Genomic DNA, 24009 nt, shown 5'->3' with positions numbered 1-24009 from the left:
TTTTTTTTCCTCAATAATTTATTTAAAATATTTGTTTTTTTCCTCAACAATTTATTTAAAATATTTGTGAAAACAGTCAATGAACATTTTTCGATGGATAAAGTATTAGTGAAAAAATAATGATTTTGTAATGTGGGTGGGGATAATGGTGGTTAGGGTTTGTGTGTGAGAGTATAAAAAAAAATCTCTAAAATTTCTAATATGGTTTGTAAATAAATTTATTTCTATATTAGTTATGAATTATGATAAATATTAAATTATACTAGATAAAAATCCCTTTTTGCACCTAGTAGTTTTGCATTATAGTAATATTGGGCTGGGTTGCAAAGGCCCAGCAAAAAAAGGCCCTGACCCAGAATGAGCTACCAGGTCAGCTTGTCGTGGCCCGGGTTCATGGGATTCCGTTAAATATTCGATAGTGAGCATGGTTATTATCGTATATTAACTTAAAATCATTGTAAAAGTTCGTAGATTTTAAATCACGAATTTAAATTGTATCGTTGAGAAAAAAGAGAAACACGTTAATGAATAATTAATTTGAAGAAAATTTTCCCCAAATGTTTCCTCAGTTCCATATTATTTGTCCACGTTACTATAAATAGTTGTCTCAAATCAAACCAACAAAATAAATATAAAATTACATTATAGGATAATAAAATTACAATGTCAAACTCATTTAACTAATTTTTTCTTCTTCATATCTTTTAATCAATTACCTTCAACATTCTTTACTAATTAAACTAAATATAATATAATCAAAACTGTTGAGGAATATGGGATGATTTTCTTGTGCTTCCTCCACTCTTCCAATTACTTAGAATCTGTATTCTCTGAACTGTCTCCATGAATGTTCTGCAAAATTAAATCAATAATTATATATAATCTGAATAAATACTGGAAAATAAATACTGGAAAACAATTTCTAATTTATATTTTTACTCGTCTTAAATTAAATAGAAATAATGGTGTAGCAATAACAACGAGTACTCCTGAATTTAAAGTTTATAATTTTTACATAATTTCAAGAAAATATATACAATAAAAATCATGTTTACAATCAAATACTCCTTCATTTCACTATTGTTTATCATTATTTCTATTTTTAGAGTCAAAACTATAAAAACTTTGACTAACTTTATAAAATATATTTTTTTTCATCATATCGATATGCAAAAAAATTGTAATTTATAATACTTTTCATATAGTTTTTGAATATCTAAATTTTTTGTTTAAAATGTCGAATTAATATAATTTAATTTAACTTTGAAAATTAGTCAAATTAAATTTTGAAAAACGTAACATGACAAATATAAATAAACGAAGAGAGTATTCATCCAGAGATGTTAGTAAATTTTTGACTACGTATCTAAGTCGGAGTAAAAGTTACTGAATTTACGTGAAAGGATAGAAAAGGTAAGGTACATACTCCCATGGTACATCTCCAGCAAGCATCCAATCTCCTTCTTTGTCTTGGTACAGTAGTGTAAAGCGTCCATCATTTTCATCACAACTCTCATGTGCTGCATCAAAATTAACCAAACTTAATTAGTAATTCAAGTCTTAAATTAATTCTTTATTGTTATTTTGTAAAAAATGAAAAGAAAAAAAAGAAGACATGCTATTTTAATTTTCATATTTTTATATAATAATAGGAGTGAATTAATTACTTACATTTATTAAACATTTGGAGCAAAGTGTTAGTAAGGATTTGGTAAGAATTATATAACATTAGATCAATTTTTCTTCCAATGGCTACTCCTTCCATTTTAACCTTCACATACATGGAATTTCTAATTCCAATATTGTGTCTATGATTATTATTATTATTGTTATTATTATTTTTGTTCCATCCAACTTCATGATTAATCCCATGAATTAGTTTTTTTCTCCATGATTTTATTGGTGGCCACCCCACTACTCCATTTTCTTCCTTGAATTCCCTGCATCACAAATGCAATATTTATTAATTAGTAATAAATAATATATCATAAGATCAACTAAAAATAATGATTTTTAATACACTTTTAGGAAGTTAAACTAAAACAATAACAATATTGTTAGACAAGAAATATAAGTCAAAGCCATAAATTATAATTTCTAGATCTTGGACTTATTTTGATTTAATAACAAATGTTTAATTAAAGTATTTTTTAATCTTACCCAAATGGCCAAACACTATACTAGTGTTTAAAATCTGTTTTAACTTAAAAACACCCAAAAATAAATGAGTCTAAATAGGCTCATAAGTTTCCAAGCACATATACAAGCATGTTCAAGTCATTTTGCCTAAAACATGACACTAACCTTTTTTTTTTGAAAATATAGGGAAGATTATGATACGGGAGATCAAATCATAATTTTTATTAAGAGAGTTTAAAACACGATAAAATTAATAAATAAGTTTAAAAAAGGTAAAAATCTTTCAATATCTACTATTAAATAATTTGTCATATATAAACAAATAAAAAATTTGCTTCAAAGACTTTGAATAAACCCTTAGAACCTATTTGACTCCACCGTTAATAAAGAGTTAGTAAATATATGGATAAAACTACACATAAACATGAAAGAATATGTTTACAACAAATTAATTACACAATCTTACTGATCATAACAAGCTTCAAAATATCTCCTTTTTTGATGACCATCATCATTATCTTCTTCTTCTTCTTCATTTGGTTGGCCATTCCATATAAGCAAAGACAATGTTTTACCTTCCACTTTGTTGCTACCATAATCATCATTGTCAATCTTCTTCATTTCTGAGAAGTTGTCATCAAATGTGTCAATATTAATATTGTTGTCATTTAGGTAGGAATATTTGATAGGATTTGAATTAGGAAGTGCAAGACCAAGACCAAGCTCAAGTTCCATCTCATAAATGATATGAAAATAAAAAAATAAGTATAGAGATTATAAAAGATTTGGTGGTATAATTTTCTTGAAGATGTTTATTTATTTATATATATATATATATAAGTAAAAGTAAATATTAATGTGGTAGAAAATGGAAAGAGAAGAGAAGGAGAATTGTCTGGTGAGAAAAAGAAAAAAGGGATTGAGCATTGAAGTTGGGTCGGCCAAAAGAGTAGCAAACATATCGACACCTCACAAAAGCATGTTTTTGGACCATCTCTCTTCTATAATAGTGGCATACTTACCCTTAGTTTGGTGCATATATCACAAATTATAGTAAATTACGATTAAAGAGATAAATATTTAAGTTGAGACGTAAATATTTTTCTTTTTTTTTTAAAGAATATTTGAGTTTATTGTATGCATTATAAGTTACATCGATTCAGATAGTTGAACTTTTCTTAACTTATCTCTTTCATGTCGTATAACTTAAAAACTTCATATTACATTAGAACGTATTCTTTCTGTATAATATTTGCTCTTTTCGGTTTGTGAATAAGTTGGAGATTTAGAATATTTTTCGTTCTCTCCACTTTCAGATACTAATTTCACTACACATTACAGTATTTTTCCTGACTAATTCTCGTAACTCTGAATATATTTCATTTCAATACTCGAATTAACATATTAACTTTTGGTAAAATGCTTCAACTAGAGATTCACTACAGCAAATAAAGAATTTAGGATCAAAAATATAATCGTCTCCTTTAACGGCAATAGTAAATATGAGTGTTTATAATAATATTCTATATAAATACTTTAGCAATTCTGGATGCGATGACATTAACTCAAACGCTGATAAAAAAATTTATTGACACAAAATATCTCTTTTGTTACAATGACTTTAATTAGATGCAATTTTTGAAATTGTTTTTGAATATAGTCTTATTCATATATTAGATATAGTCAAAAAATTAATTATACTTATCGATATCAACTAGTTTCAGCACACGTGCGTTGCACGTGTATCCTATGTTAATTTTTTTTTTATATTTCATTATAACAATTAGAATTCTACATGTACATGCATGTAACGAATAACAAAATTCAACAATTACAAATAAAATTATAAAATTATGACAAAAAGAATCAGGTGAGGATTCTTATTTTAATGTATAAAATTTATCAACAAACTGTAAATTTAGAACTTTAGATAGTAACAAAAGATTAACTTTAGCCTAAATAAAAATACAATTAAAACAATCAAAAATTTAGGGAAAATCAAATTAAAGAAGTTTAATCACAATAACATCAAACGAGGAATCTTATTTTAATGTATAAAATTTATCAACAACTGTAAATTTAGAACTTTAGATAGTAATTAGCCAATTTGCATTATATATAGTCACAAAAGATTAACTTTAGCCTAAATAAAAATACAATTAAAACAATAAGAAATTTATGAAAAATCAAATTAAAGAAGTTTATAGAGAGAAAACACATACAAAATAAACAAAGAAAAAAACATGCGACAACATACACATTCTTTTGAAGACTTTAATCATATAACAATGCAAATCTTTAGTGGACATCTGGACATTAATTATGGTCTTTATATATTGATTTAACTCAATGATCTCATAATAACCAATATTTTTAATATTTAGTGTGGCATGTAGAATGATTACTATTTATAAATAAATATTTTAATATTTTAATTTAACACAGAATAAAATGATAATCTAATTTTATACTTTATTATTTAAATATTTTTTTACCCTTCAACCAAAAACAACCTTCATAGGGAAAAAAATAGACAAATACAATGAAAACTTATCAAACAGTGTAATATAACACCAAAAGATTGAAGAGAAGACACCATATCCGAAAGAAAATTTATGCATTAGGATTGTATCATATATAGCCAAAAAGAACATATACAATGAAATTAATTTTATACAGTGACTATTAATCAAAGAAATATAATTTTTTTTATGAACAACATATCTCAAAATTGTAGTCCACCTTACTTTTTTTTTCTATTAATATATCAACATATTATCTAAATATAACAAAAAATCATTTAATATAGAAGGAAGAATCATAATTAACAAAACTAAAACGGGAAGAACAAGGAAAAAATTGTAATCTAAATTGTGACTTACTCTTTCAATAGATTTATTGTAAGTTCATCTAAATGTTAGCATAGCATTTTCAAATATATTAAAACCATACTGTGCCATCATATAGTTTCTTGCAATAGAGAAGACCAAGAAAATTTTCGAAAAAAAGGTTAGAATATGAATTCTTGTGCTTTTGAGTGTTCTTGATTTATGTTGTTATTTTCTTTCTCTATGTCTTAAATATCTATACATTTCAATAATATGTGGAAGATGAAAATAATTCAAGTTAATTAAAAATAGTGAAGTAACATATGAAAGTTCAAAAGAGTAATCTTTTCATTTACAATATTCATTGTAATTAATGTAAGTTAAGTAGTGCCTTCAAAATTTAAAACTGAAAAAACCTTTAACTTCAGTAATTAAGTGATGCATGAATAAATAGGAGTAATAGAAAGACTTTAGGAATCTTATCATTGTTTTTCTAATTAAAAGTCATTGACTGAATAAATTTAAACTTTCTTCCTAACTTTAAATACTTATGAAAATTAAATCGATATATATATATCATTGTGTAATTAAAATATTTATATTTAATTAAATAATAAATTTAATCTTAATTTAGTAAAAGGGCAAAATGTTATATATAAATTATATAAGTTTTAATTTATTAAAGGGGCAAAATGGTAATTTAACTTTTAAGTTTTTAGCTTCATGCTTATACTATTATATGATAAATATGTTCGATGTATATTAGTTAGTTTAACTCTTTGAATTTACAATTAATAAAGTGTTTACTGGTTTTTCTTTTGTTTTCAACTTTTTCATATATAAAGTAGAGCTTAATTAATTCTCTTGTGATCCATCCGACAATGCAACTGATGGTACAATCTCTTGTCTTTTACTTTTGTTACCTCCTAAAGAAAATTACAAATGGAATTTATGATTTGAATTTTATTTTAGTAGTCATAACTCAAAATTAGTTTAACGGAAAAAAAAAATAATATTGTTCAAATTATATACAACCGAGAGTTATATGATTCATTCTATTTACCATCTTTCTCTTAAAGCTCAAATAGAAATATTCTTTATCAGTGATTCATAAAGTAGTCTATATTTTCCCAGATAACTATTTGAGATTCTAAAAATCCGCATTGAATTAGGTCAGGTAAAAAAAAATTAATTTCTTGAATGAACTCATGAAAACATTGTCCCACATTTCCTTCTTTTATGATTTTATGAATACTTGTTGGACCAAATGAGCCAGCATGCAGTCCTTTGTTTACTAAGAAAAAAGTAAAAAGATACTATGCTACTACTATAATTTTCCATTAACAATCAATGGTAAATTGAACATTATAATAAAGTAGAACAACAGTATATTTTCTCCCTTTAATTTTCTAGTAGTTGGAAAATGACATATCATTTACTAATTAAAGGATTAATTGCTAATTCAAGATTTAATGCGTGTGAACGAAACTTAAACGTGTTTTATCAAATAAAGTATTAAAGCAATTTTATTTTTTTTTGTCTGGCATGACATATGTTTGGACAAATTTAGGTCATGACTTGTTTATGTCCCCATTAAAATATAAGTAAATTTACCTTTAATTAATTTGAAACCACAAAAGGCAGGGTTAATACTTCATAGCGAATTACTGCTAATTAACTTAAGAATTTACAGAAATAAATTACTTAAAGAGCAATTATATGTAATTTTCTTAATTAAATAATCAGTAGTCGGAAAATTAATAATAAAAAATTGACAGAAATGTCACCTTTAAATTCTCTTATTACCATTATTCCCCAATTAGTTTTACAAATCCCCAAAATTTCTCATTTTAACGCATCAAATCAATATATTTCGCGCATCAAATTAATGTATCTCGCGCATTCAATTAACATATTTCGTGCATCATATTAATATATCTCACGCATAATTGATCATTTCTAACATGTCAAAAATAAAATATATACGAATTTATAAAACAAATTAAAAAAACTATACAGTTACCACTTAAATTATCCTTGTTATCTAAGCACAAAATTAAGATTAGTCAACCATCATGATAATGTTGTCATTTGACTTTGCACGTTTGAATACGATATATCAGGTTACACTCATTAGAAGCAACAATTATTAATTGGGGCAGAGCTAGTGAAATAGTTATACATGCACGTGAATTTAATAATTTTTGTGTACACTATATGTATCTACATTAAATAATTTACTGAATATATGTAATGTATTTAATTAGCTTGGAACCTAATTCATCGATTTGATTATTCTTATAATATTAATTTGAGATTGTTATAAGATAAATCATGTTTAAATTATTTTTTTTATATTTGCCTCTGATTATTACTATCATTTGTCTAATTAACTAAGATTAGATTTGGACATGTGATACATAGATGAAAGTTTAAGAAATTAAAGTCATGATGCAACCACTCTCATCAATTGAAAAATCTCCAAATAAATCATGACAAAAGTGGCAAAATATTCTATTTGTTTTGCTTGGTTAGTTTGGAAGCATGCGACTTAATATTTCTAAATTGGATTAAGGATTGATTCCTTAAGTCGAATTTTTTTATTATTATTTCAATATTAAATATTTATATTAAAATTTGATTAATTTAAATTTACATTATGTAGGATCTATTTGAGAGAATATCAAATATTTTGTTAGAACATATTTCCACATGAAATAATATGATATGATTTTTTTAATGTTTCAATTTGGTCTTTTTTAATTTGATTGAATTTCACTTATTTTCTTAGACTTTGTTGTTCTGAATCTCTCGTACTAAAGATATTCAAAATGTATCTTTTTTTTAATCGTTTTAGATATATCATGAAAAAAGTTAATTTTGAAATTAACAAGTTATCAAATTATGATCACTGTCGATTTAATATACCAAACAAGTTATCATATTATGATCACTGTATCATTTTTTTAAATCGTTTTAGATATATCATGAAAAAAGTTAATTTTAAAATTAACAAGTTATCAAATTATGATCACTGTCGATTTAATATACTAAACAAAATGGAGCTACCTTATATCATATATGATGAAGTCATGGATCACAATTCACATTGTTGTCTAATTAGGACTTGTTTTTTTTTTTTTCAAAAGAAGTTATATGTCTCCCAAGACTTAACATTTTGGGGTCAGTTTCGATTACTAATGTCTGAATTTTTTCTATCAAAAAGTATGCTAAGAGAACAATTAATTAAATATTGATATTCGGCTTTCTTTTTTTTTTTTTAAAAAAAAAACTTAAAAAGTCATTAATTTAGAGCAAATTAAGGATCATATCATAACAAAAGGCTCATATAAAGAGTCCCTAAATCCCCATTCCACAGATGATGTGTCATGTGTGGGACTCTTAACACATTAAACTTTGTTTCATTTTCTGATATTAATCATAATTAAATGCAACAAATCATACAAATAAAGATAAGGTACACGTATATGAACAATAAATTGTTCATGAATGATTACAAGTAGAACAAAATTATGTTGTCTAGATGAAATGTATAATTTCTAATTGGACCACCTCGTTTCAAAGGATATTTCAAAGTGTCAATTTGGGCATGCACATTACAAAATTTAAAGAAATTCAATGTATAATATATATATATATATATATATATATATATATATATACATAAATTTCTTTTTACCCTATTTGGTATAGTATTTCGACAAAGGTAACTCCACTATTGTCAAGATGGTCGTCTCTTAGTAATTTGTTTTTTCCGATTTTCATTTTGATGTTTCAATTTATATGAATTTAGTCGATTGGATACAAGGTTTATGATCAGTTTTAAATATGTCATAAGGAAAAACGATATTTTTAGTCCCTGTGTTAAGACTATATTTTTATTTTAGTCCCCGTGTTATCTAACTTAGCATTATTAACCTTCAATTATATCAAGCAAGTGATTTTAGTTCTTCAACGTACAGATTCAAAAAAAATTAACAGAGAGTTCACTGCTAAAAAGGTAGTTTGGATATTTCCTTTTCAATTTTCTCTCTTTGAAGAACAAGCTAAGTCTTCATTGTGTCTATCTAGAAGAACAAGCACGTCGATTTGAGCTACAATTTCAAAAATCAACTTGATAGGCATTAACCCTCCCTCTCACACCGACGAATGATAAATTATGCAATGAATGATTTTTTTTAAAAAAGTTTTTTGTTCTCTCAAGCAATTACTTTAAAATATCTTAATTACCCCGTTAAGCAGTGAACTCTCTATTAATTTTTTTGGATATGTTAGTTGAAGGATTAAAATCACTCACTTGATATAACTAAAGGTTAATAGTGCTAAGTTAAATAACACGAGAACTAAAATAAGAAATTAGCCTTAACACAGAGACTAAAAGTGCCATTTACCCTATGCGATAATATTTGTATAGTTATGAAAAAAATTCTGAATTGAATGTAAATAAAAAATTAAATTAAATAACTTTCAAATTTGAGAAAAAACATTCTTGTTAAATGCACTAAAAAGAAAATATGATTATGTTAGAAGTGTAGCATTCTTGTCTAGGATAAATGTACATGTTGAATAAAGCAAAGATGATAAAAAGAACATCAACAACACATGATTTACTTTATTCTTCCTTTGAATAAAAAAAGAGAAAAACTTTATTCCTCTTAATTGATTTATGGAGACATTGGCTATTAGAGGAGGAGCTTCCTTTGAAAAGCAAATACATGGTGCATTGTATATTGTAAAGAAGAAAGAGAAGTTCACAACACAAAAAAATGTGTTTATTACTCTATAAACACATTCTTCTTCTTCTTCTTTTTTTTTTTTTCGCTCTTTCCCTTTACTATTATTTGTCATGATTTTTATTTTTAGAGTCAAATAGTAAAAACTTTGACTAATATTTTACGGTATATTTTTTCATCATATTGATATGCAAAAAATTACAATTTATAGTACTTTCATATAATTTTTGAATATCTAAATTTTTTGTTTAAAATATCGAATTAATATAATTTAATTTTGAAAATCAGTCAAATTAACTTTCGAAAAGCGTAACATGACAAATAAAAATGGACGAAAGAAGTATTTTCTAGATTTTTCGCCGTGTAGCATTAAAATTATTTATATTTAGGACTATAATTTATTGTATTTAAGAATCTTACACATTGTAAGAGATTACCTAAATATATATAAGATTTTATCATAATCACTAAATGTTTCAATCATTTACAAAAATTTCAAAAAAATTCTCTCGAATTTATCACTTTCCTCTCACTGATACATCTCTATCCCCTCTTAGATACACTCCTCACATACGTATCTGAATGTCTGTTGGTGTATCCGAAAGTTCAATATGTATCAAAATGTCCTAATTCCCCCCTATGATACATCATTCCCCTCTCGGATACATCCCTTACCTATGTACCCGGATGTCTAGTGATATATCAGAAAATCCAATAATGTCTCCGAAATCTATAAATTTAAAGAAATTTTTATAATTGAAAAAAAAAGTAAAAAAATAATATAATTAATTCTTAACACTCATTTTACGACAATCCTTGTTGATGTTCTTCGATCTTCAATCTTATTTACTCACGAAAAGGACTAAAATCGAAACGGGCCTAGTAGAATCACGGGTTCTCGGTGGCCCAACTTTGTTATTCCATCTGTGGCGCGTGATAGCGACGCTTCATTCCATTTAGGAACAAAAATTCTTCCTCCCAATCATAAACGCACCAAACAAAGTCACCTACACCTACGGATTGATAAGTATTTTTTTATTCTTAATTGGAGCTTTTAGATTCAAGTTATATGAATATTAAATTGTCTTTATTAGAAAGTGTTTTAATACGATTTTCGAACAAAAATTCATCAGACTCTAATATAGATATCAAACACAAACTCTTTTTTTAAAAAATAGTAGGCATAAAGTGAGAGTAGAAAGCAATTGAATTGAATTCTTTTATGTTCCACTTAGAATTTCCTCCAACATAAGCCAACCACAACCTTAAATCTGCACCAAAGAATCAATCAATCACCTAAAAGAGTTAAATATAATAATAATAATAATTCTAAAACAATAACAACACTAATATTAGAAAACTTAAGGAGATCAAATTAGAGGTCTTTAAAATGGTGATGTTATGAATCAAATATAATTTTAGTTTACTACTTATAAATGGTGTACTAGTTATGGAAGTTTTAAAGAGGGATGAAGAAGATGTTAGTCCTAGATTTTCATTTCAAAAGAATGTATCATCATTGTCTTGTGTAGTACCACCATTCTTGCTCAGCCCACAAAAGAGCTTGCACTACAACAAGTTACCTGAGGAACCGCTCAATCTCACAGTACTCAAATTGGATGGCTCTTCCTTTGGTAATTTTTATTATTTTCCTCCTCATGTTCAATTGTCTTGTCAAATACTGAAATTGATTTCCATCTATATGTGTCTGTATAGACGACGAAATTCAGGATTTAGAGTCAGTGAGTTCAAATAGTACTGAAATTCATGTGTGTATGCCCTTAGAAATGGATCTAGAATTCAAAGATTAGTATTTTTTATGTGTGTATATTTTTTTTTAATAATTGGGGCTAGGGAAATGGGATGGGATTACAAGGTAGGGGAATGATTCCTACCCGAGGTCATAGTTCAAGTAGCCAACTAATTGGCCTACTAATATACAATCTTTGAGCCAGAAATTTTGCAAAAGGTGTGCGAATTTTCTTCTCAATTGTGTTAAGGGGGTGCTAAATTAAATATACACTCACAATAGCTAGCATTTAACCTCTGTATGCCACATAATTTTCAAGAGTGTGCACCAAACCATCCTTCACCTAAGATGGCTCCGCCCATGTACATATATGTATATGATATTTTAACACGTATGCATGGTTTGAGTCAAAGATAGTAGGACATTAGGTGCTATCACACTTACTCTATACTACGTAGTTTGATCCACTTGTGGAGCGCTAGTATTGATGTATTCAGGGGCGGAGCTAGCTTGGAGGAAGGGGAATTAAAATCCCTTCACTATTATGCAAATAGGGTAACAGGTAGTCCTTTTATTTTGTGTTGTTTTGTTATATACAAGTTTTCGAACGCCCTTGCACATGAGAATTCTTTTAGTGGAGTGGCAAAGGGGGTTCAAAAATTGCTTTAGGTAGCAGGCTTCATCATTAGTGATGTATCATATGTTTTCTTCAAATGGTCAGATCAATTGAATTTTGTGTCGTGCAGATATTAAAGTTGCAAGGAATGGGACAGTGGCGGAGCTGAAACAGGCGGTGGAATCTGCCTTCAGTCATTTTCCAAAGACAGGAACAGGCAAGGTTTCATGGTATGTGCATTGCTAAAGGAAACTTTCAAACTAAACTTCTTCTGTTGTAGATTGCTTGAGACTTATACTTCGATTTCTATCTAATGTAATTTGCATAGCTGTTTCACTGTATATTACCTTGGCTAGTTCTTTCGAATTTTTCACTAGTTTTATTGTGAAAATATTACAGGTCACATTTATGGGGACATTTTTGCTTGAGCTACGATGGGCGGAAGCTACTTACTGATAATGATTTGTTAGGAACCTATCGGATCAAGGATGGCGATAAGGTTTCTTCTCATTCATCATATTTTCGATCTAGGAAAGTTCTCTTTTATCTAATCTTTATATGATTTGCTTATGTTACTTGTTGCTAAACGCATTAGAATATGCAATTTGTAAAAGGAGATGTATAGGCTTTGAAGAAAATTGATTCTTTTTTAGCCAAATCAGAATCTTGACTTCTGCAATTGAATGTGTGTGGTTCGATATATTTCCGTTTATTTAGAAATTAATAAGCTCCTTCGAGTACATCTTCGTTAGCAGATAATTCTGAATGCACTTTAAAGAGGTGAAAATGGTCTGAAGAGAGACCTGTAAAAAAGCAGGTTCAATTACTAAGGTATCGAAGGCTCTAAGGAGATTCTGGTTCATATGAATTCTCTCAACCAAAAGAAACAGATTTATCATCAAAATATTTTAGATAATCGTGAAAATGTAAGGTTGCTCAATGTAGACAGATTTTCTCATGGTGTTTGCATATAGCCAGAGGCTGTGGTTTCTTTCACTAGACTGATTATTAATCCGATTTTGTCTGTATTCTGGTTTATGAGAGAGTTCAGCAATTTCTATCCACTTTGGAGTTAAGAACTTTTCAGATCATTGCTAACGATTATGTACTTCTTTTCGTTATAAATCCCAAGTGGATTTGTTTTAACATTTCCTTAACGCACTAACTCTTGATGTTTTTGCATGTGCAGCTCAGTTTTATGAGGCATGTCTCCATCAGTTACAATCTGGTCAAAACGCGATCAGAGAAAGAGGACTCTAGTAAGAATGAACCTAGCATGTAAGATATGTATATTGTTGGTTCATGTGTTCTAATATTGCACTTTACCCATGCCTGTTATGGTATTGTTTGCTATCGATGCTTGATTCTTCCATAGATTCCAAAACAGTTCTTCTCGGCCTAAGTTGCTGGAGACACTTGGTCATAAAAGTTGAATCTTGTTCATCTAGGTGTTCCCATACATAGTTTCTAATACTAGAATATTGTCATTTATATGTTCCATTTATAGTTTCTGTGTCGAATTCTTGCCAGTACTGCTCATCATCATACATATATAAACCTGGCTATGTCACTTTGTGTGATCATGCAGAGTTTTATGCATATTTTTATGAAATGTTCACTATATGTATTGCATAAGTGGTATCGTAAGGGCACATAGATAACATCATCTTTGAAAATGCATTTTGCAGATCAAAAGGCTGTGAAAGCAGACAACGGAGAGGAGAACGAGAGGGTAATCACCATCAAGATGACTTATCAGAGAACCAAAACAATATTCATGACAACAACAGGGGTGTTGCAGCTAATTGTGAGTCCAGGCTGGTCCATTTGTTTAGAGGGTGGCTCCCATACAAATTGACAAGCCCAGAGAAGAGAATGAAACAGAAGAGCAGGACATCGAGTTCACGCGATGGTTTACTTATGGAGTTCTAACAGTGTTGTGCTGTGATTAGTACTTTTGAAAGAGAGGAATTCATCAACTGTTTGCAAATGTCAAAGAGAGTTGGAGAAGTTAAAGCTCTAAACTTTTGAGTATCCAGTGACTTTAGTGTCCAACCTGATTCTGTAAACAAGATCAGTTGCCTGCCTATGCATCTCTTCTATTTCTTCATTTTGCATATCAAAATTAATTGTGTAGAACACTTGGTCATTAGAAACAACAAATCCACAATTATCAGACTTGAACTTCTGCATTCTGGTTTGGGATCTCCATGAGTATTCAAAAAGCGTTTGCGTTTTATGCACTAACAGTATACAAAGCTACTTACCCAATTCAGTCACAGGTACATCGTACTACAAGGATTAAATGTTAACTAATGGTATATGTCCTCTGACATCTTTAAAAATGTCATTGTGTGTGTCAGATCCTTCAAAAGAATTGTGTATTTTTAAAGAATCCGACATGAGTTTGTGTACATTTTACGAGAATCCAACAAACTTCATACTTGCCTATCATCATAGCTTAAAACTACACTAATAATAGAGTAAACATTATTGACACTGTTAGCATAATTACTTAAACCGAGATAAGAAATTAGGTATATGAATTAACTTGGGCATCATAATTTTCAAACTTCTTAGTCAATCTACCAACAAATAACAAATGTAACATTTTTTTTTTATTTCCCATCTCATTATACCCGTCTTGGAGCCCTATTAATTTGAACTCGGGCCATTCAAGCATCCGTTACCAAGAATTATTATAACCTCGTCCACTGCATCAGGTCATTTGGAACAAAGATAATGACTATAAAAAAATAATACTCAAAAGAATGACCTCACGTGAGTGGCACACCCTTAGAGCTCCAATTCTCAGCCTCATCGTATTGTGTGGCATACATTGAGATAGCCTTTGCAAAAATCAAGAACCGAACCTCTCAAAAAAAGATTTGTTTTTTTTACAACTGCAAAATCCCAAGTTGAAGAAGAAGAAGCCATGGCCAACATGATGATGAGCTCCTCCAAAGTTTTAATCACTTCTTCATCCTCCACCATCCCTCCATCACCAAGATTCAAACTTTCCCTCACCCAAATCCCTTTTCCAAAACTACCCCTCCCCAAATCACCCAAATCCCTTGAAACCCTTTCAATCCCATCAACTCTCAAGTCCATTTCTGTCATTCTTGCAAGCTCATTGGCCATGGCACCACCTTCGCTAGCAGAGGAAATTGAAAAAGCTTCCCTTTTTGACTTCAACTTGACACTCCCAATCATGATGGCTGAATTCCTCTTTCTCATGTTTGCTTTAGACAAGATTTACTTCAGCCCATTAGGGAAATTCATGGATGAAAGAGATTCTGCCATTAAGGAGAAATTGAGCAGTGTGAAGGACACCTCTGCTGAAGTGAAGCAACTGGAAGACCAGGCTGCTGCAATTATGAAGGCTGCAAGGGCTGAGATATCAGCAGCATTGAACAAGATGAAGAAAGAGACTCAGCAAGAAGTAGAGCAGAAGATTGCAGAAGGAAGGAAGAAAGTTGAGGCTGAATTGCAAGAAGCTTTGGCTAGCTTAGAGAGTCAAAAGGAGGAGACAATCAAGAGTCTTGATTCTCAGATTGCTGCCCTTAGTGATGAGATTGTCAAGAAAGTCCTTCCTGTCAGTAACTAATTCTGAAAAGTTGTAATGTCTTTTTCTTGGGATTGGTAAGAGTTAACAGCTTGTTTGGATGGATGCTTCTTACATGTAATATTGTACCGTGTTGTTAGTTTAAATACAAATGTTTATTTTGATTGTTCATTATATCATATCATCAAATCCATTGTTATGTAACCACGAAAAGTCTCATTTATATGATGAGATTTGGTGTGATCACGTTGTTATGTTGGTTTTTTTCTTTGTTGTTGTTGTGATGCTCTTGCAGTTGACATATACGGGGACATTGTTGCTTGGGCTGTGATGGGCAGAAGCTACTTACTGATATTAATTTGTTAGGAACCTATTGGATCAAGGATGGTGATAAGGTTTCTTCTCAATTCATTGTATTGTTTTGGAAAGTTTTCTTTTATCTAATCTTTATATGGTTTGCTGATGTTGCTTGTTGCTAATGCACTGAAATATGCAATCTGTAAAAAGAGATTATTAGATTAGAAACCACATTCCAATAGTTCCAGTCCATCTTATGTCCAGGCTTTGAAGAAACTTTTTTTTCTTAGATGAATCAGGATTATGTCATTTTGCAGTTGAATGTGTGTGGACTGGTACAGATGGAGCTTATAAGTCAGAATTTTGGCTCTTATTGTTCCGATTTGCATTTTTATTGTTTCGATGTAGGAGTATTTGATTGGAAACTAAAAAGCGGTGCATATGGTCTGATGAGAGACATGTAAAAGCAGGTTCAATTACTAAGGCTCCAGAGAATTCTGGTTCATATGATTCTACCAAACCAAAAGGCAACAGATTATCACTTACAAGTAAAGATAAGGGCCAAAGCAGAGAACTCTGTTTATATAAGTTTTAAGAACTTTCTTTTGGAGATTTTATATGGATATCTTCCAACCTAATGAGATATGTACATTTTCCTCTATGAAGCACAAGTGGAACTGTTTGAACATTTCCTTAGCTCGTTAATTCTTGATGTTTTTGCATGTGCAGCTCACATTTATGATGCATGTCTCCATTAGTTACAATCTGGTCAAAACGTGATCAGAGAGAGGACCCTCATGAAAATGAAACCAAGCATGTAAGTTCTGTTTACTGGCTTCGTCATTATTGTCCGTTCATCTGTTCTAATATTGCCCTTCACCCTATTGCTTTGCTATCAATGCTTGATTCTTCCATATAATGCAGACACTAGGCCTTAGTTGTTTGACTTTTGGTTATAAAAGTTGGATCTTGTTCATCTAGGTGTTCCCGTTTATAGTTTCTATGCTGAACATTGACATATATATGTTCCATTTATAGTTTCTATGCCGATATTTTCCAATACTGCTCATCATCATACTGATATAAACCTGGCTGTATTACTTTAATTTGTGTCATAATGCAGAAGAATTGGAAGAATGGACGTAGTGTTGCAGAGTTTAATGCATATATTTATGAAATGTTTGACTATATGTATGAATTTGTCTTGCATAGACGCACTGTAACTTGTAAGAGCAGTTTAGGTAATATCCTCTTTATAAATGCATTTATGCAGACCCAAAGGCTGTGGAAGCAGACAAAAGAGAGGTGAACGGAAGGGTAATCACCATCAAGATGATTTATTAAAGAACCATCAAACTAATTTTAATGACAACAGGTGTGTTGTAGCTATTTGTGAATCCAGGTTGGTTCATTTGTTAAGAGGGTGGTTCCCATACAAGTTGGCAAACCCAGAGAGCAGAATAAAACAGAAGAGCAGTGCATCGCGATCACATGAATGGAAAGCATTCACCTCTAGTTGATAGAAAATTAGTAATTTGTATCATCTTTTCCATTTCCTCATTTGCAGATGACAGTCAATTAGTTGTGCAACATGATTTTACATGGGGTTTGGCATAAAAAAAACTCTTGGGATTGTGTAAAAGAGCACCCCCCCCCCCCCACCAATTCCCTCTCCATGTACACTATTTTCTAGGTTGTGTGTAATCAAATCTTGATTTTCATCATTTTGCCTAAGAACACAAATGCACTAATATCTCTTGGTCATTGCCTCATTGGAAAGAGCAAATCCATCTGGTTTGGGATCTCCATGGTTATTAAGAAAAAGTTTAACTTCTTATGCCTTGACGGTGTAAAAAAAATGCTCATATACGATAAGCATTAGTTGATAATCACATAAAAACATTAACTAACCTATCATCCAAGGTTAAACTACACTGTTAGCATAAAAAGTGACTTAAATCCAGGTTACAAAATTGGTATATGAATTAACTTGTGCATAATATTTCACAAACTTTCAGTTACTCCTTAGTGAATAAAACCAAAAGGCTACTTACCAGCCAATTACCTTTTGTGCATATCAAATGCCAATGCCTTTGGTTATATAGAAATACTAAAAGAAAAACTCTCAGAAAAAAGAAAAGGACCAGTTAGTTGCACATCCATCTCAGCCTCATCAATATGTGTGGCATAGATTGAGATAGCCTTTCTAAGATTTTCCTTCTTCCCTTCTAAAACCACCAAGAAAAATAAAATCAAGAATCAAATCCTCTAAAAAAAATCCCAAGTTCTAAGAAGCCATGGCCAACATGATTATGAGCTCCTCCAAAGCCTTAATCACTTCTTCATCCTCCACCATCCCTTCATCTCCAAGATTCAAACTTTCCCTCACCCAAATCCCTTTTCCAAAACTACCCCTCCCCAGATCACCCAAATCCCTTGAAACCCTCTCAATCCCATCAACTCTCAAGTCCATTTCAGTCATTCTTGCAAGCTCATTGGCTATTGCACCACCTTCACTAGCAGAAGAAATTGAAAAAGCTTCCCTTTTTGACTTCAACTTGACACTTCCCACCATGATGGCTGAATTCCTGTTTCTCATGTTTGCTTTAGACAAGATTTACTTCAGCCCATTAGGGAAATTCATGGATGAAAGAGATTCTGCTATTAAGGAGAAACTTAGCAGTGTAAAGGACACATCTACTGAAGTGAAGCAACTGGAAGACCAAGCTGCTGCAATTATGAAGGCTGCAAGGGCTGAGATATCAGCAGCATTGAACAAGATGAAGAAAGAGACTCAGCAAGAAGTGGAACAGAAGATTGCAGAAGGAAGGAAGAAAGTTGAGGCTGAATTGCTAGAAGCTTTGGCTAGTTTAGAGAATCAAAAAGAGGAGACAATGAAGAGTCTTGATTCTCAGATTGCTGCTCTTAGTGATGAGATTGTCAAGAAAGTTCTTCCTGCCAGTAATTAATTCTGAAAAATTTGTCTAGTAAAGATATATAAATGTGAAAATATTTGGTCTTTTTATATCATGAATCTCATGTGTACATCTTGGTTTTTGGTAATAATGAGGATTCTAAGTGATTTTTCAGGATCTTGTTTATGTAGTTAAAAGAAAAATTGAAACTTGAAAGCCAGAGATCTGCTTATCTCTCATTACTGTTTTAATGGATGTAGAGGATTTATAAAGTTGAATCACAGTAATTTGAAGGCACAACAACAACAATAAGAAATTTATCTTAATAATTACCAGTTTAGACATGTTCTTGTTATTAGTTTAATGTTTTAGATTATTTAGTCCTAAAATCTTAATCACTCGAATGTAGATCATGAACCTAGGTTACCTCCACCACTGTTGTCCAAAGATTATGGAGACAAACACAAATCAACTTGTTTGGGAGGCATAATAGTAGTTGTAATCCATCAAGGTAATTGTAAGTTGTCAGTTATGAATAGAGATAACTTCTTTTATGACAAATTTTGGTTAACAGCATCCACAAATAGAGTCTAGAGAGGGTAGGATGTAACTGCGCAGGCAATTGTGAGACAGTACTAATGATGCTTAATTAGGTAATGACAGAAATGTCAACCCACATATCCAATTGTTCAATTTTTTAACTACCAGGCATAAACTATTACCACATCACTTACAGTGAAGATAGCAGCAAGATGTTTACATTCAACACCACCTTAGATAAGCAAGGTTAAAAAAAAAAAAAAGGCATACACATCCAACAAATGATGAATTTTAAAGTAAACCATGCTGCTTTTTTTTTAAAAAAAAACTTTCCAAAAGATCAAATTAAAGGCCATAGAGAACCCAACAGCTGAATGCAGTATAGATTGGAATAACTTCAATAGTCAGGAAGAGAACAGATTTGGAAATAATCAGTTCTGCTGCTCCTCATTGTCCCCGTTTTGCTCGGCTTCTGCAGCCATTAACTCATCAAACTTCTCAGTCTTGCCCAGCACTATTTCAATCTGCACCAAGCAAAGATGATACATAAGACAAAAACCCTTGGTTCGATTATAAAAAAGACACTACCACAGATTAGGTGAGGGTCATTGTTCGGAGAAGGATTTTTTTTAAAAAAAAAGATGGATTACGAACCACATTCAACACCCACTAGCTCACATGAATTCAACATTGTTTTAAAGAGTATATGGGGGAAGAAGAACATGAAAGCTGTAAAAGCAGCATCTATATGGACATAGTGTAATACTGACTAGATTCATTTTTCCATCTCTGTTGTTGCCAAAAGAATATGATTTTACTCTGTTCAGTGGCTTTTGAAAACAGGAAAACAACAATGGGCAAAACCATAAGATAATGCGTTAAAAGGGAATGTACTTTCAACAGGCATGGGGGTGTGAAACTAACTTCCAATCAAGTCGAAGATAACCAAATGAGACTAGACAATGTGGTAAGGATGTAAACCATCACTGACCCTACCATCAATTCAACAGCTTTTCTAAAATTCTGCACACATCTGAACTTAAACAGAGCTAAATAAGTGTGTGCACACACACATCAACTACCTCTTGAACACTTAACTTGATCTACTATTCTTCGGAAAGAATTTTAAGTCCCAAGCTAACACTTACCAGAGAACCACAACAGAATGAGTTCCATTACTACCAAACCACCAAAACAGAAGCAGACTAATACATCAATTGACCGACTCATAATGCTTTTGGAATTTACCTTTGCTTTTGGTATCGGTCGGGCTCCTGGTTCATCCCTCATGTCCACGGTGAGTGTCCTGATCTCTGCAAGAAGTGTACCCTCAAAGTTAGAAGTCAAGAAAGATAATAAAAGGGAAGGGAGTGGAGTAGGAAAAGCCTCACTCTTCTCAACAGCAAATCCATTGTTCTTGAGAATTTCGGCAATAGTAACCACTGTCGAAATAGCTGTATACATGCGGAAAAGATTGTTAATCCTTTAGAGTATATGGCAAGCCAATTGAATTATTAATGTGTTTGCAACATAACACAAAAGGATGAGCCCACAAAAAAAAATGAAAAGAACTTCAAACTGAACTGTACCACCACTATGTATTTCTTTTTACTCAATAAGGTTTACCGGCAAGCACAAGGAACCACTTCAGCCATTTTCTCAAGCACGTTCTAACTTTATAAGTAAAAGATCCCTGGGAAGCCGCAGGAATAATGTTGTGATGAATTCATCCCAGATACGCCCAACTACTAACTATATTTAAAAATCATGGTCATTTTTATGCCAGAAGTTGGTTCAAATTTGTTTCACTCGGATATCGCTGGTAAAGTGAGCAACACTGTGTATTATGCTCTTCTTATACACAAGCGGTTGCAATAGTAACCAACACATTCTTGAGATGGCAGAAAACATCACACATTGCAAAGTTTGGAATTCACAAATAATCAAGAGAACGTTGATTAGCATAAACACAATTAATGTAGAAGAAGACCCATATGACATTATAAGCAAGGGGAAACCACAAACTAGTTCTCCAGATTGAGGGTCCAGAAGATTTACCCATCCCAAGAGCAGAGAGTTCCACTTCATTGTACTGTTGCATGTACCTCTGCAAGAAACATACAAATATCTCAGGATACTAACTCAGATCACTAGCAACAATTATAGATCTGGTGTAAGACCAGGAAAAATAAAATAGAGATGGTAATATGGCTAGCACTTTTCAAGACTTTCTAATGCATGTCACAGTCCCACTTGCATCCAGAAAAAGCTTCAAACAATATGTTATAAGTCCTGCGCCAACCCTATAATTGTCACTGTATGCGGGGAAATTCTTCAAAAATACATAAAGTATCTTTTGATAAATAATACCTATGAAGTGCCTAAATTGCACATCCAAATTATTAACTCAGATCCTACATAGACTCACATCACTTTCATTGCAATTACTCTAGACTTTGTGAAGTCCTGTCTGAACTGCTACAGCAGACAATTAGAACTTGAACCATGTACTAATTTTATGTTTCTCAAACAAAAATATTTTTTCTCTTTAACTCCCCGCATTACATATAGAATTTTTTCTTCAATCACCCAACTCATCAATTAATTATTGTAATACAGATTAGCAAATTTTCTTCCATCAAAAACTAAAAAATCCCAGGAAACTAGACCTCAGTTAACATAAGCAATCAAAAACATTGAATTAACAAAAACCCTGGTTATTGTTAATTAACTGATAGCATTTTGCAGGTCTCCCGCTATGAGCAATGTCATTTTTAAAAATGTAATTAAAACAGTATGCAAGATCCAAGTCCTTCTTTTTACCTTCTCTCACATAACTTATCAGCAAACAACTCAACAACCATAAAAGAATCTACCATTGTTCAACAACCATAGACCCTCATAACCATTAAACAGAAACAATTACTAAAGAAGCCAAATTATTGCAAATCTAGCCGTCTTCATAAAGAATGCTCCATAACCAATTTACAGACAAACAAGTATAATCACTTTAAAACTCCGTCCAATTACCCAAAACAAAATTCCCAAAACTTCGCCAATGGATACACAGACTACAATGCATGGCTTTATAACATTGAAAAACAAGTAAACAAATTTAAATAGCTAATTGCTTAAAAAACTCCTTATGATTTCAATGTATATATAAATTCAAATGCATTAAAAAAGGACCTTTGAGAGATTAACATAAAAGAAGAGTGATTTCTTAGTGTTAGAAACTTGGATTCTGTTCTTCTTCTGTGTCTCTGAGACACTCATCTTGTTCACTCCGTCTGTGATTCCTTCCATCGATTTGCTGATTACTTCAGGTAAACCCTAATTTCGCAGCCTCCTTTCCCTTTTGAAGAGAGGATCCGTATAATTTGGGGAAAATTATACTAAAACAGTAACAGATAAACCCTCGGGTCATATCCAGGTGGTTTTAAGGGTTAGGCACTTTAAACGACAACGTTTTATGGCTCTTTGATATTTTTTTTTTTATCTCTCAAATGTACCCTCTTCTTTCGAACATTATACTTTACACCATGTTTGGTTATGCGGCGTAATTATATTGGCTTAAGTTATGATAGGAATTGTTTACCTCAGAACTTATTATTATGTACATCACGGGTTGTTAGAAAATGTTTAAATATTTTGTGTCATTTAAATATTTCGTTCATTTTAATAAAGATTCATGTGATAAAAAATTACTTTGATCACATTATTTATCATGTTGGTATGTGTCGGAGCAAATAGATTAGTAAAGTCAAAATTTAGGATGATTCAAGAGGAAATTTTGAATTGATCGAAACATATATAATTATTTTTAGAAAAATTCTTTTTATCACCTGTACAATGACATAAAAAATTATTTTTATATTTATGGCGAAACAACAAGTATTTGTGTGTTAGCTTGGCTTTCCTCATGTAGAAATCTTTCCTTGAGAATGAGAACAAATGATGAAGTACAAATTTTGATAACAATATGCTAATTTGTTTGTAAGTTTTTTCTGTAAAGTAATACTTTGGAAATGTCAAAATTACCCAAGGTATTATTAATGGGATCCCATTATTATTATTAATTGAAGTAGAAACCCCAACTTTCATCATTCTCAAATAATTTCTTCTTAAAATTACCTTCATTTATCTGCTTAACCCCAAATTGCTTGAAATAAATATATAATAATTATAGCAACAATCTTAAACCTAGTAACCATAACAAAAAGGCCATTCTTGACAAATATTCCCCTCTCATTTTCCTCTTCTCCTAATTTGAAAGTACACTTATTTAGGGTACTATTTGGTTCTTCGATTCGAATTTACTAAATTTTAATTTGATTTTTTATTTTAAAAAATATGCATTGGATCAAATTAGTTCAGTTTGATTTTATTCATTTTAGTGTTTTTTAAAATAATTTTTTTAGTGTGAATAAAAAATAAAATAAAGACCAAATCAAATTATAAGATACTAATTTTTTTTTTAACTGTGATCATTGATCAACAATGCCTATCCCTATTCCCAACTCTCATTACATTTACAAGTTACAACTTTCATTTCTCTTAACAGTAACCAATAATTCAGCATTCAACAACTATCAATTCAGATCT

The 24009-nt window shown here is 30.8% G+C and overlaps 5 protein-coding genes across 6 annotated transcripts; 3 read left to right on the top strand and 2 right to left on the bottom strand.

Annotated features, from left to right (window-relative positions):
• Positions 1-755: 755 nt before the first annotated feature.
• Positions 756-2874, bottom strand: LOC101055556 (IAA36). Its single transcript, NM_001279171.1, has 4 exons — positions 2606-2874; positions 1672-1940; positions 1427-1520; positions 756-852 (listed from the first exon to the last, which is right to left on the bottom strand). Exons 1-4 carry the CDS (start codon positions 2872-2874, stop codon positions 756-758), a joined length of 729 nt encoding a protein of 242 aa, NP_001266100.1.
• A 7739-nt stretch (positions 2875-10613) lies between these two features.
• On the top strand, positions 10614-14271 carry LOC101262527 (uncharacterized). 2 transcript variants are annotated; one of them, XM_019214362.3, is made up of 5 exons: positions 10614-11355; positions 12218-12317; positions 12487-12586; positions 13277-13365; positions 13776-14271. In XM_019214362.3, the coding sequence occupies exons 1-5, from the start codon at positions 11172-11174 to the stop codon at positions 14017-14019; spliced, it is 717 nt and encodes a 238-aa protein (XP_019069907.1). In that variant the 5' UTR covers positions 10614-11171; the 3' UTR covers positions 14020-14271. The 2 variants fall into 2 exon arrangements, with proteins under 2 accessions (XP_019069907.1, XP_019069908.1); XM_019214363.3 differs by having other exon boundaries at positions 10706-11355; positions 13277-13346.
• A 432-nt stretch (positions 14272-14703) lies between these two features.
• Positions 14704-15826, top strand: LOC109120519 (ATP synthase subunit b', chloroplastic). Its single transcript, XM_019214364.3, has one exon. It carries the CDS (start codon positions 15023-15025, stop codon positions 15692-15694), a length of 672 nt encoding a protein of 223 aa, XP_019069909.1. The 5' UTR covers positions 14704-15022; the 3' UTR covers positions 15695-15826.
• A 2420-nt stretch (positions 15827-18246) lies between these two features.
• LOC101263124 (ATP synthase subunit b', chloroplastic) lies at positions 18247-19041 on the top strand. Its single transcript, XM_004241732.5, has one exon. It carries the CDS (start codon positions 18247-18249, stop codon positions 18916-18918), a length of 672 nt encoding a protein of 223 aa, XP_004241780.1. The 3' UTR covers positions 18919-19041.
• A 445-nt stretch (positions 19042-19486) lies between these two features.
• LOC101263420 (uncharacterized protein At2g34160) lies at positions 19487-22943 on the bottom strand. The gene is made up of 5 exons (XM_004241733.5): positions 22594-22943; positions 21463-21511; positions 20796-20858; positions 20653-20717; positions 19487-19928 (listed from the first exon to the last, which is right to left on the bottom strand). The coding sequence occupies exons 1-5, from the start codon at positions 22708-22710 to the stop codon at positions 19836-19838; spliced, it is 387 nt and encodes a 128-aa protein (XP_004241781.1). The 5' UTR covers positions 22711-22943; the 3' UTR covers positions 19487-19835.
• Positions 22944-24009: the final 1066 nt, after the last annotated feature.

Source organism: Solanum lycopersicum, chromosome 6 (genome assembly GCF_036512215.1).
Source record: "Solanum lycopersicum chromosome 6, SLM_r2.1".
Lineage (NCBI taxonomy): Eukaryota > Viridiplantae > Streptophyta > Magnoliopsida > Solanales > Solanaceae > Solanum > Solanum lycopersicum.
The sequence above is the reverse complement of the archived record's forward strand: the minus strand, read 5'-3'. Positions and strand labels throughout refer to the sequence as shown.